Source organism: Belonocnema kinseyi, chromosome 1, assembly GCF_010883055.1.
Source record: "Belonocnema kinseyi isolate 2016_QV_RU_SX_M_011 chromosome 1, B_treatae_v1, whole genome shotgun sequence".
NCBI classification, from domain to species: Eukaryota; Metazoa; Arthropoda; class Insecta; order Hymenoptera; family Cynipidae; genus Belonocnema; species Belonocnema kinseyi.
Window position 1 is genome coordinate 132,434,412 of NC_046657.1, and position 11,228 is coordinate 132,445,639.

Consider the following 11,228-nt stretch of genomic DNA (forward strand, 5'->3'; position numbering starts at 1 on the left):
GAAATCGGCGACCAATTATTAGTCATAATAAGAGTAGGGATATTTAGAGTAGGATAGAGAGAAAATGTAATTTAGAAGAGAGAGAAAGCACGAAAGAGGGGGGAGCTAAGGACCGCTACGACGGTACCGAAACTCCCATCGCCGAAGTCAGAAACGAGAAGCAAGAATTATATTTTTTTTTGCGTGATGAACTTGGATTCACAATGGATTTTCACCGACAACACAAACTACAAATGGAACCAAATAAGATCGATCATCGATCAAATGCAATAAAAGGTTAAAATCTGTTGGAATCGTTTTGATAGAACGAACAATCAAACGTTAAAGTCTGTTGGAATCTTTCTATGATAGATCGATTGCAACAGACTTAAACATTTTATTGCATTTGATCGATGATAGATTTTATTTTGTTCAATTTCTGGTTTGTTTTATTGGTTATTATTATTCATGTATTTATTTCAGAAAGAGAAGTCAACATAACCTACAAATTAGGGTGACAAGTGAAGGAGGGGGATTGTTGCTGTAGACCATAGTTCTTGCTACGCCCCCTAGGTGGCGCTGATCTCATATTTTGCCACAATCTATAAGTACCCCCCCCCCAAAATACATTAGAGTGGGCACACCGTGGCAACGAGCAACACTGACGAAAAGTCGTGCGGATGAGATGCGCAAACTGAAATTCGCTGGCGTGCGTGCGCACCCCACCGATAGTGGAAAAAGCCTGGCCGGTTTGAGACTATTTTAAGGTTCGATTTGAATGATTTAGTCTCTGAGATAGTCTGAGAGATTTGGATCTTTTTCAAGGTCCTTTTAGTGGTCCTTTTAAGAGTGATGCGACAGTAATATAATGTTCCTTTTGTTTTCGTCAAGTACAGGGTGGGCAGAGTTATTTACAGTAGTTGGCCGTCGCTAACCCAACTCTCCTTTTTTAAATTTTTCTTCAAGTTATTAACACTTTGTTTTTAATTAATGAATTTTCTCATTATACTAATTTCTAATTATAACTTATATACTAATATCCAATTTTCTAGTTGAATTAAAATTTTTTGTCTTTTTTGGCGTATCTCATTCCATTTACGAGAAACGTTGTATTAATTTCAATTTTAAATACTGAGAAAAAAAAGTTAGATATCTGAAATCATCGAAACCCGTAGATTCCGAATTATCATGTTTAAGGCTGTTAACTATGAAAATTAAATAATCTATTTCTACACTTTAATCCGAAGGCTTAACAAAGGACCATTGAGTGTCGGCTACTCTATTGATATAGCCTCTCTGCTTGTTATTTATGATCGAATTCTTATTTCAATTTCAGCCTTTCTGCTTGTTATTTATGATTGAATTCTTATTTCAATTTCGGAAAGGACATTTTAACGCCATTAAAACTTTTAAACGAGCTACCTGCACCTTTAAATATATCTACCTGAGAGCCTGCGGCGAATTTCTCAGAGCTTCTCAGAGCCTTGAGAAACTTTAGCATATACTCTAAGTTGAACTTTAAAAAATAAATCTTAAAAATTAAGTCTTAATCAGTTTTTTGTAATATTTCAGAGCATTTAAGCATAGGACCTTTTAAAGACATCCTTAAGCCGTTCTGAAAACATCTTTAAGATATACTTTATGAGACTAGATTAGAACTTCTTTATTACGACCTATTGACGTCTTTTTGTAAAAGCCTAAAGACGTCCACAAAAAGACGTCTTTAGGATGACTTTAAGCCAAGTGTGCCCACTGGGCATATGATCTATATAGAAAATTTTAAATATCTATTTTATTTCAAAAAAGAATATTCACAAAAAAGAGAGAGATTATATCAAAAATGATTCTCTATCAAGAGGATCGTTATAAATTATAATAAATTGTTTAACCAATTAGTTTTGTTGACTTGCATTAATTGCTACTTCACTAAATGCAAAGTGAACAAAAAATTCAAAATTTCCGAAAAACCCGCAACTATCTGGCATTAAAATAGATAAATATAGTCATAAACGATAATAATTTATTTAAAAAATTATGTTTGTTGGATTTAGTTAATTATTAAGTTACTCCATGTGGAAAATAGACAAACAATTAATTTTTTCTTAAGAAAAAGCCACAACCTTCTATCATTAACCCTCGAACAACAAGGTGGGATGTTTAGGCACCCCAAGGCACTATTTTCGTGCATGCATTTACCTGCATTTTTTTGCTCAATATATTATTTTCGTTACTGCAAGACGTTATTTAATAATGTATTATCCTTTGTGAAATATGTTATGCATTAGGGACTTTGTAAATAGCCTTTGTTAAGAGAGTACCATCGTTACAAGAATTTTCATTACCATTTCAAACAAACTTTCACGATATCTAAATATGACCACCAACAGTACTCAGTTAAAATCTCAGAAGCCTAGGGTACTTTATAAATAATTTATTAACGTTTTTAATTTCATCATATTTAACATTGCGTCTTATGAGAGATGGCGTTTTTGAGCTCTTTACTGAGTGATATCTAAGTAACCACCATTAAGATATTATTGATAATTTTTTTAATGAAAAACAAATATTTCATAATTGAGGTGCAAAAATAATATTAACCATTTGGTTACTGCATATACATGAAAAAAAATAATTAATCACGAAACTTGCGCTTCTGAACGTTGACTATCGCGATCTGGCAACGTCGCGAGGCGCGATCAATGTAGATCTCAGTCAGCCGTTGATTCATGTCGCCGGCGAAATGATCACAATGTTGCCAGATTTTAACTCAGTAAGTCATACGAGTGTAGGAATTACGACTGGGTAGTAGACTGATCTCGGCAGTAGCGATGGTTCCTCCTTAAACACTTCAGAAACAATATTATACAATTAATCATTCGTGATTTTTCTAAAAACGACTGGGATGTGGGGACACCCCACCTTGTTGTCCATGAGACTTTGTTTCACCTTGTTGTTCGAGAGTTAAGCAAAGACAATATTATTAACAATAATAATAAATTGTTTAAGATATTATTGACCTGGACCTGCATTTAATATTACTTCACTCTTATTTAAAAGTGGGCTAAATTGAATTAAATATAAACACTTCAAGCAAAAAATGATCAAAAAGGTAGAAATTTTATAAAGAAACGCAGTTTCTAGCATGATTTAAAAATGAGATTATTAAAAATAATAATACATTGTTTGAAAAATTATTATAGTTTATTAGCTAACAATGAATTTACTCTAATTGAAAATTGTAAAAACAAATAAGAGAATAAATGTGAAAAATCTGATCCCGATAGATCAGAACCCCCCTACCCTGTATCACCCCCCCCCCTTAAGAACTGACATGGAGTCCAAAGAATATGCGTGCCAAATTTGGTGACGATTGGCCAAAAACTGTGGATTTGCATATAAGCATTATCACTTAATGGGCACAAAATTTGGCGACGTCTTTACGACATCGTTACGACATCTTTACGACATCCTATGTCCATGTCGTTAATGTGTCTTTACGATATCGTAAATAAGTCGTATCATCTGACGATGTCTTTACGATATCGTAAAGTACCGGAACGACATGGACATAGGATGTCGTAAAGTTGTCGTAAAGATATCGTAATGACGTCGTAAAGACTTCAACAACTTTTGTGACATTATTTATTGAACAAAAAATATTAGCCATAAGCGATTCGGGTTGCGGTAGGAACCATCTTCAGTGCCTAATCTACGTGTGTAATCTACATGCCCAATCTCCACAAATTTGAATTTTATATAGTAGATTTATTTTCAGGCATTTTAATATTTTGTTGAACATTGTTTTTCACATATTTTCATCACAACAGATCTGAATGTTAAAAATTTATTTATATATTTTACACAACAAAAACTGTATATTTTCTTTTAATTTAGGTTTATAAATTCTCGTTATCCCTGACAATGAAAAAGGAATAAGTTACAATCTGTAGGTTATATGAAACTTCATATTTACCTGATATCAATCTTAAATTCACAAAAACTATCACTCTCATTTTATTTTATAGAAATAACCTTTAACAAAAATGCGGGTATTGAATTTCTAAACATTTTGATCATTCACAGTGGGCACAAAATTTGGCGACGTCTTTACGACATTTTTACGACATCTTCACGACAACTTTACGACATCCTATGTCCATGTCGTTTCGGTGTCTTTGCGATATCGTAATGATATAGTCAGATTATACGACTTATTTACGATATCGTAAAGATACATTAACGACATGGACATACGATCTCGTAAAGTTGTCACAAAGATATCGTAACGATGTCGTGAAGATGTCGCCAAATTTTGTAATAAAATTCTTGCACAAAATAATCTATAGAAACCATTGTATAAAGAGAATTACAACCCAATAATCATTAAATTTAGAAATAAATTGTCGCATCAATTATAATACATAACAATATTATTTAACTTTAATTTCTTTCATTTTTGTTTAATCAGAATTGCCCTAATCAAATGTATTACTTCATGCTTCTCATTCGAAAGATTTAATTCTTAAAAATTTTAATCTGCATATTCTACTCAGTTAAACATAACCTGAGATTTTTCCTCCGTCTAAAAGTCCCCCAACGGGAATAGAAAAAGTGCAAATCCTATCCCTTTCAATCGACTTAGTAAAATGTAACGAAAGAATTTACTTAACCTATTTTTCATTATTAAATCTTTTTACAGCTTATAAATTCAAAAAATGTTAAAATTTAAAATCATTTCCATTTGAATAATTTATTTAAACGTGTTAAAAAATGCAATTAGGAAATATATTTAAATGTGTGAATTAAAATAATTTCAACTCTTGAGAGGCAGACTTGAATTGATTTAGATTAAATTTTCAAAACTTATATTCCAAATGAAGGAATTAAAAGATTTATTACTCATATTTTGTGAACTTATTAGAAGGAATTAAATATATTAAAAACACGTTCTCTTTTGGGGAATAGGAACATATGCGGCGACCGTTATGAAAAGTCAGTGTAGCGAGTATTATATTTTATCTGCCAACTCTAAATTTTGTACTTTCTCTAAGTTCTGTAGAATTGTCAAGTTTCTAACTCAGGATAGAAATTACGGTCGAGTAGCAAATGTTCACTAGCAGGACAATAAGGCAATTTAGTACAGACCTTAGGCCTTACTTTCAGATTTTCAAAAACCAATTTTGTCACGTAGCATAAGTACCGTTAGACATGACTCCCAATGGGCACCCAATTTGGCGCCGTCTTTACGACATCGTTACGACAACTTTACGACATCCTATGTCCACGTTGTTTCGGTGTCTTTGCGATATCGTAAAGACATCGTCAGATTATGCGACTTATTGACGATATCGTAAAGACACCTTAACGACATGGACATAGGATGTCGTAAAGTTGTCGTGAGAATGTCGTAACGATGTCGTAAAGACGTCGCCAAACTTTGTGCCCACTGGGCTCATACGACCCTTGCGTACCTTGAGAAGGACCCTGACAGGTACCTACGAGTAGTTGACTGTCCGACCGTCTTATAGATCACTAATACTCTCATTCTAATCTTTTAAAACATATAATTTGTGTTATTAAGTGCCTGTGTACTTGATGTCTACCCCTCCACCCTAAATTTAATTAGAAACTACTTTCTCACTTCATCAGTCTCATTCAACTCTATTAACTAAGCATGTGAATAAATGTGGAATGGCAGATTTAAAGCACCGCGCTCAGTTGACCGATTGAAAATATGGCCAATCGATTGCATTTTCATTCTTCCAATCTGCAAATGACAGGTATGCAATTCAAATCGACTCGATTTTTATCGGTTCTTTTATCCTGGGAAGGGCGTATGGCTATTTTGCCTCGTGTGACTGCCGCCCTCGCTTCGCTCGAGTGGCAAGTTCACTCTCGTCAAAATATTCGTCTTTACGTCCTTGATGCACCATTTAATATTTTTTCTTATCAGAATTACGTGTTAAATTACACGGGGCTTGCAACACCTCTAAATTTCATTTTTTTAAATAAACAAAAATGACTTTTTTTATTCAAACAAACCTCCAGACAATAGGCGCAAAAATTCAAAAGAAAATTTCCAACCAATTTTTATATCACCCTATTGTGTACAGACTGAGTCTGCGTTCCACAAAAAAGTTATTGATCCCAAACTTGATTATAAGTTTCGTTTATGCCTCATGCTTTAATATAAAGATTATACTTTAATAAGAATTAAATGCTTTTCAGATTCTTCACAATGCCAGACGGGAAGAAGTTGGAAACATATTTGGGTTTGGAACAGGTATTTACTTCACAAAGATCAGATAACTAGTGAAAGTGCTAGGTACTGGGTATCTCCTGTATTTTTCTTGGCATGTAAAAACAGCATTAAATTTTGTATCAGAATGGATCCATATGACCATAAATTTATGTTAAGAGTCGTTGATTCTGATGAGACTGCTCTAAATTTTGAAATTACTCTTTCCGTATTCGATAAAAATATGGAAAGATTGGAATTTGGAACAACGCCAATACAAAATAATGTCAGCAGGGATTGCGAATGTTGTCTCCTTAGATGTTTTTTCGATGACTTTTCAAGATTGGACCCACCTACAAGAAATGATATTGTTACTTTCATTTGCAGTGTTGAAAATCTTGAACCGTTAGACTTAACTTGTCCGTGCATCAACCAAACAATACTAAAACCAGCAGATTCTATCTATCAGCTTTTCATAGACGACGAGTCCTTGAGTGATGTACGATTGATTGCGGGAGAAAAGAAATATAATGCTCACAGGGTAATTTTGGCGGCGAATAGTCCTGTTTTTCAGAGGATCTTTTCGCATCAGATGCAAGAGACTCTCAAGAAGGAGGTTCAGATTAAGGAAATCGAGCAAGACGTTTTGGAAGAGTTCCTGAAGTACATTTATGTCCGAAAAATTGATAAATTAGAAGAACTAGCAGCTGAATTGCTCATCGCAGCAAATAGGTACGAAATGGAAGAGTTGAAATCGATTTGTGAACGCGAATTGGTGAAAAAATTGACCTTGGAAAATGTATTGACTTATTTGATGATGGCTGATTCTGACAATGGGTTTAATTTGAAAGAACAATGCTTTTCCATTACCATTAAACATTTTAATGAAGTCGGCGAATCGGGTGGTTTTAAAGAATTAGGGAAAACATATGCTAATGTTTTTCAGGAACTTTACCAGGAAATGTCTTCGAAATGTAACGTTACAATGAAGTAATCGTGTCAGTTTATCAGTTTATTTGATTTTTGCCTTCAGGAAATTTTTCTATTTACTACTCGTAATAAATTTAGTCCTTTGAAACAAACTGCTTTAAAGATCTTAATTTTTAAACTCGCAAATGATTACGATTGAAATTTGAAATATATAAAGCTTCTTAAAAATTAGAGATTAGGAATAAAAAAAGTGAAGGTAGTTTTGACATGTACACATTATATTTTATACTTTTGTCAAAATACTTCGAAGGTTTGATTGTTTGAAAAATAAATAATCTATTGAACCTCAACTCTGATTTATATTTTTGGTATCCGTTTGCGCAAATAAATATTTTATGTTTGGATCCAATTACTTTAAATTCTTGTTTACAGCATTATAATAGTTTGGGTTTCGCTGTAATTTTTATTCAGACAACTTCTTAATCAACAATAATGCAATATCTATCTGAATGCCGAAATCTTTTTTTCTTTGTTTTGAAATCAATTTTTGGAACAGAAAATTCAACTATTCTGTTTTTGGTTAAAAATTAATCGGTCTTAGTTGCAAATTCATGTATTTTTGTTGAAAATTTGTTCTTTCTGATTGAATTGCATAGTTTTTGTTCTAAATTCATCTTTTTGAATAAAGATTTAATTACTTGATTACTCTTTTGTTAACAATTAACTTATTGTTATTAAAGGTACATCATTTTAATTGAAAATTCATCTCTTTGGTTGAAAAATGAGCTATTTTGTTGAAAATTCGTTTGTTCTTTGGCTGAAAATTTTTTTTTATTTAAAAACTATTCCAGTTGCAACTTTAGCTATTTTGTTGCAAATTTGTTTCTTTTTTTGGTGTTCAATATTCTTTTTTTTTACTGAAAATATAGTTATAGTTTTGATTAGGTGAAATGTATGAAATAATTTAATGTTGATTCTTGTTTTTCTATTCATCTATAATCACTATTTTTTAATATTTATTTTTTTTAATTATGAAGAAATTGCTCGCAAGCTCCGCTAGGATTATACATGTAACATTAATTTTTCAAACATTCGAATGTTTCGTATTTTTTTATGTTATGACTTCAAACAGACAAAATATATTAAAAAATATGATGATAATTTTTTAACAATTCTGAAATCAAAATTAATATTCAACAGAAGTATTGATTTTATACCAGTAGACAAAAATATAAATGATGTGCAGAATTCCTGAAAATAAAACCAAGAATTTAACGACCAATCTTGGACAACCACCAAAAAATTTTTCTATTGTAATTTGAAAAAAGATAAAAATTTTCCTAAAAAAGAAAAAATTATTATTATTTTATTAAATTAAAAAAGTATTTTATGAATCTTTTTCAAATTATTACAACAGGAGAATTGTGTGGTAGTTCTCCAAATTTGGTCGTTGGATTCTTGGTTTTATTTTCAGGATTTCTACACATTAACTTGATTATTGGACGTTAAATAGGATTTTAAATTCTTAAATTTTAAAATATAAATTTATATCATTTTAATTAAAAATTTATCTGTCTGGTTTACTTTTGGTCTACTTTTTTGTTAAAAATTCATATATATTAAAAAAAAATCGTCTTGTTAGAAAATTAATCTTCCTGTTTGAATTTTTTTTTTTTTTTGCTGAAAAATTCAAGTATTACAATTCTACTAGTTCAACTCTTCAACTAGTTCGTAAGAATTGTTTTGAACTTCTACGGCACCAACTTTTAATACTTATTATCAGTTATGTGATTATGACAGACCAGTTCGAAATGATTTACAGAATAGTTATTGTTAATTCACCAAATTTTTCTCATATCCGCCACAATGTAAATAGTTCAGTAATTCCTCAAGTTAACATTTTTTCCGTGTAGGGTGTCCTGGAGCATTGCTATGCGCGTACATCAAATAATAACAACCTCTGGTTGATACGACATTTAATCGCAAATTCGTTAGAAAAAATACATTTTTAATGATGTTCTAGTAAGAAATCTCCTGCTAGATTTGCAGCAGATGAATTTCCATTTTTTGCGAACAATCTGATTCTTTAAATCATCCTGTTTTTCATCAAGTCATGAATAACAAAGTTTGCTTTAATTGCAACAATATTGACATTCGTACCAAATTGTTACATTTTTTATCAGGAAATTGCGCTTTAAAATGATCCGTTTTTCAAGATCAATTGCCTGTCATGAATTTTCTTGTGTAGCAAATGTCGAGGTAAAAGAATCATTTTCAGAGTTATAGAAAATTATAGTCTAGTTTTATCAGGTTATTTCACAATCACTACCTGTTCAGGAAATATTCACTTATATTCTAATGAGAATACTGTGTATGCCAGATTCATTGCTCTTTATTATAAGAATATTCTTTAATAACTTTTTTAAACCAGAACGTATGATAAATTATTTTGGAAAATAATCTAAAAATGTATTCGTATAGGTTATATGGAACTTCAAAAAGTAAGCAAATACGAAAAAGTAAAAAATACAATTCTCGTATTTTTATGTACTTTTTCCTCATATAAATATGATTGTAAACATCAGCACAAATAAAATCTGGTTTTATTTACAGATTTAAGATATACTATAGCTGGACGGGAAAACTGGCTGGGATGCGGTTTAAGACGTCACAGTAAACTGGTGGGGCCCCATCTTCAATACCGGCCGGGATCCGATCGGGTAATCCGGCCACAAAGCGGTTAACAAATGTTGCTTCAGAATAGAAATTAGTAACTTGTTTTTTCTTTTATGGCTCATTGTAAAGAATACGGTAAAAATTAAAAGTAAAGTCAAGTTAACCAATTCTGACGAGGAAATTTAAGTAGAATTTCAATTACTGATCAAAGAGTCTCCAACCAATTGTTTCATTTTCGAAAAGTCGTGCTGATTTTCGGTTGGGAAGAAAGAAAGGAAAAAATGTATTCACAACAGTATTGTTCAATTTAAAATAATAATTATCCACGAACGAAGTGGGGGTTTAAAACTAATTACTGAAATAAGGTTGATTTTAATTGCGGATCTCGATTTCATTTGCAAACTTCGAAAAATGGCACGACGTGAATGCAAAGTGCATCCTCGTTAGAAGTGCGAAACTAAAAATTACTTTCTACCCAGTCAACAGACGCAGAAGGCGCCAACATGGCGCTAAATTTTAAAACGCATAGACGAAAAATTGTCTGAAAAAAAAAAGAAAATTGTAGCATTTCTGCTGTTGAATAAAGCAGAATTGATAACAGTTTTATTTAAAAAGTTAAAGCAAACCAGTGGTAGCCTATCCAGTATACGACCAGAAACCTTGTCGTAACAAGGCTAACTGGGGAAATTCCTACTTGGAATATCTATTTCATATTTGTTGACTTTTTGAAGTTCATGATGTCCTCAACCAAATAGCTTTTTGTCCAACCCCCCTTGAGAACGCGCCATTTCATGCACGTGAAGCAGGCGAGATAGCGACTTACAGCCCAAGCGACCTTCGAATATGCGCTCTGCGCCAAAGGGCTGCAATGAAACTTTACGTTCGCTACATGAACTTTTACGCCTGATAGTGAAAATTATATTTATCTTTCAAAAATTACATAGCTGTACCACACAGTCTCCCTCCTACTAAGTATGCCATTTCTCACTTTCATTTATAACTTAAAATTGTCAAGAACACCAAACATCCTTCAGCTGCTTCGCATGCTTGTTTTCAAGGAAGGTAGGACAAAAAGTATAGTGTATATCATGGGCGTACGGCTACTTTGCCTCGTGTGAGTGCCACCCTCGCTTCGCTCACGTGTTAAATTCAAACTCGTCAAAATAATCGTCTTTACGCCCTTAATACAAAATTTACTATTTCGTTGAGTTTTTAGTATAACTTCCAATAAAAAGCAAAACAACTGTCACTCGACATACATGGATGAAATTGTGTAAAAATTAAATATGGATCGGCAAAAGGTGATAATTTTGATCTGAAATTGATTATTTGAAAGACATAGAATCGTTTGATATCACAGGGTTTACTTCTTTATTATATATAATGCCTAGCCACTTCAGGAAAG

General features: G+C 32.2%; 1 protein-coding gene across 1 annotated transcript; it reads left to right on the forward strand.

Annotated features, from left to right (window-relative positions):
• Positions 1–6,365: 6,365 nt before the first annotated feature.
• On the forward strand, positions 6,366–7,211 carry LOC117180085 (speckle-type POZ protein B-like). The gene has a single exon (XM_033372405.1). It carries the CDS (start codon positions 6,366–6,368, stop codon positions 7,209–7,211), a length of 846 nt encoding a protein of 281 aa, XP_033228296.1.
• The last annotated feature ends 4,017 nt before the right edge of the window (positions 7,212–11,228 follow it).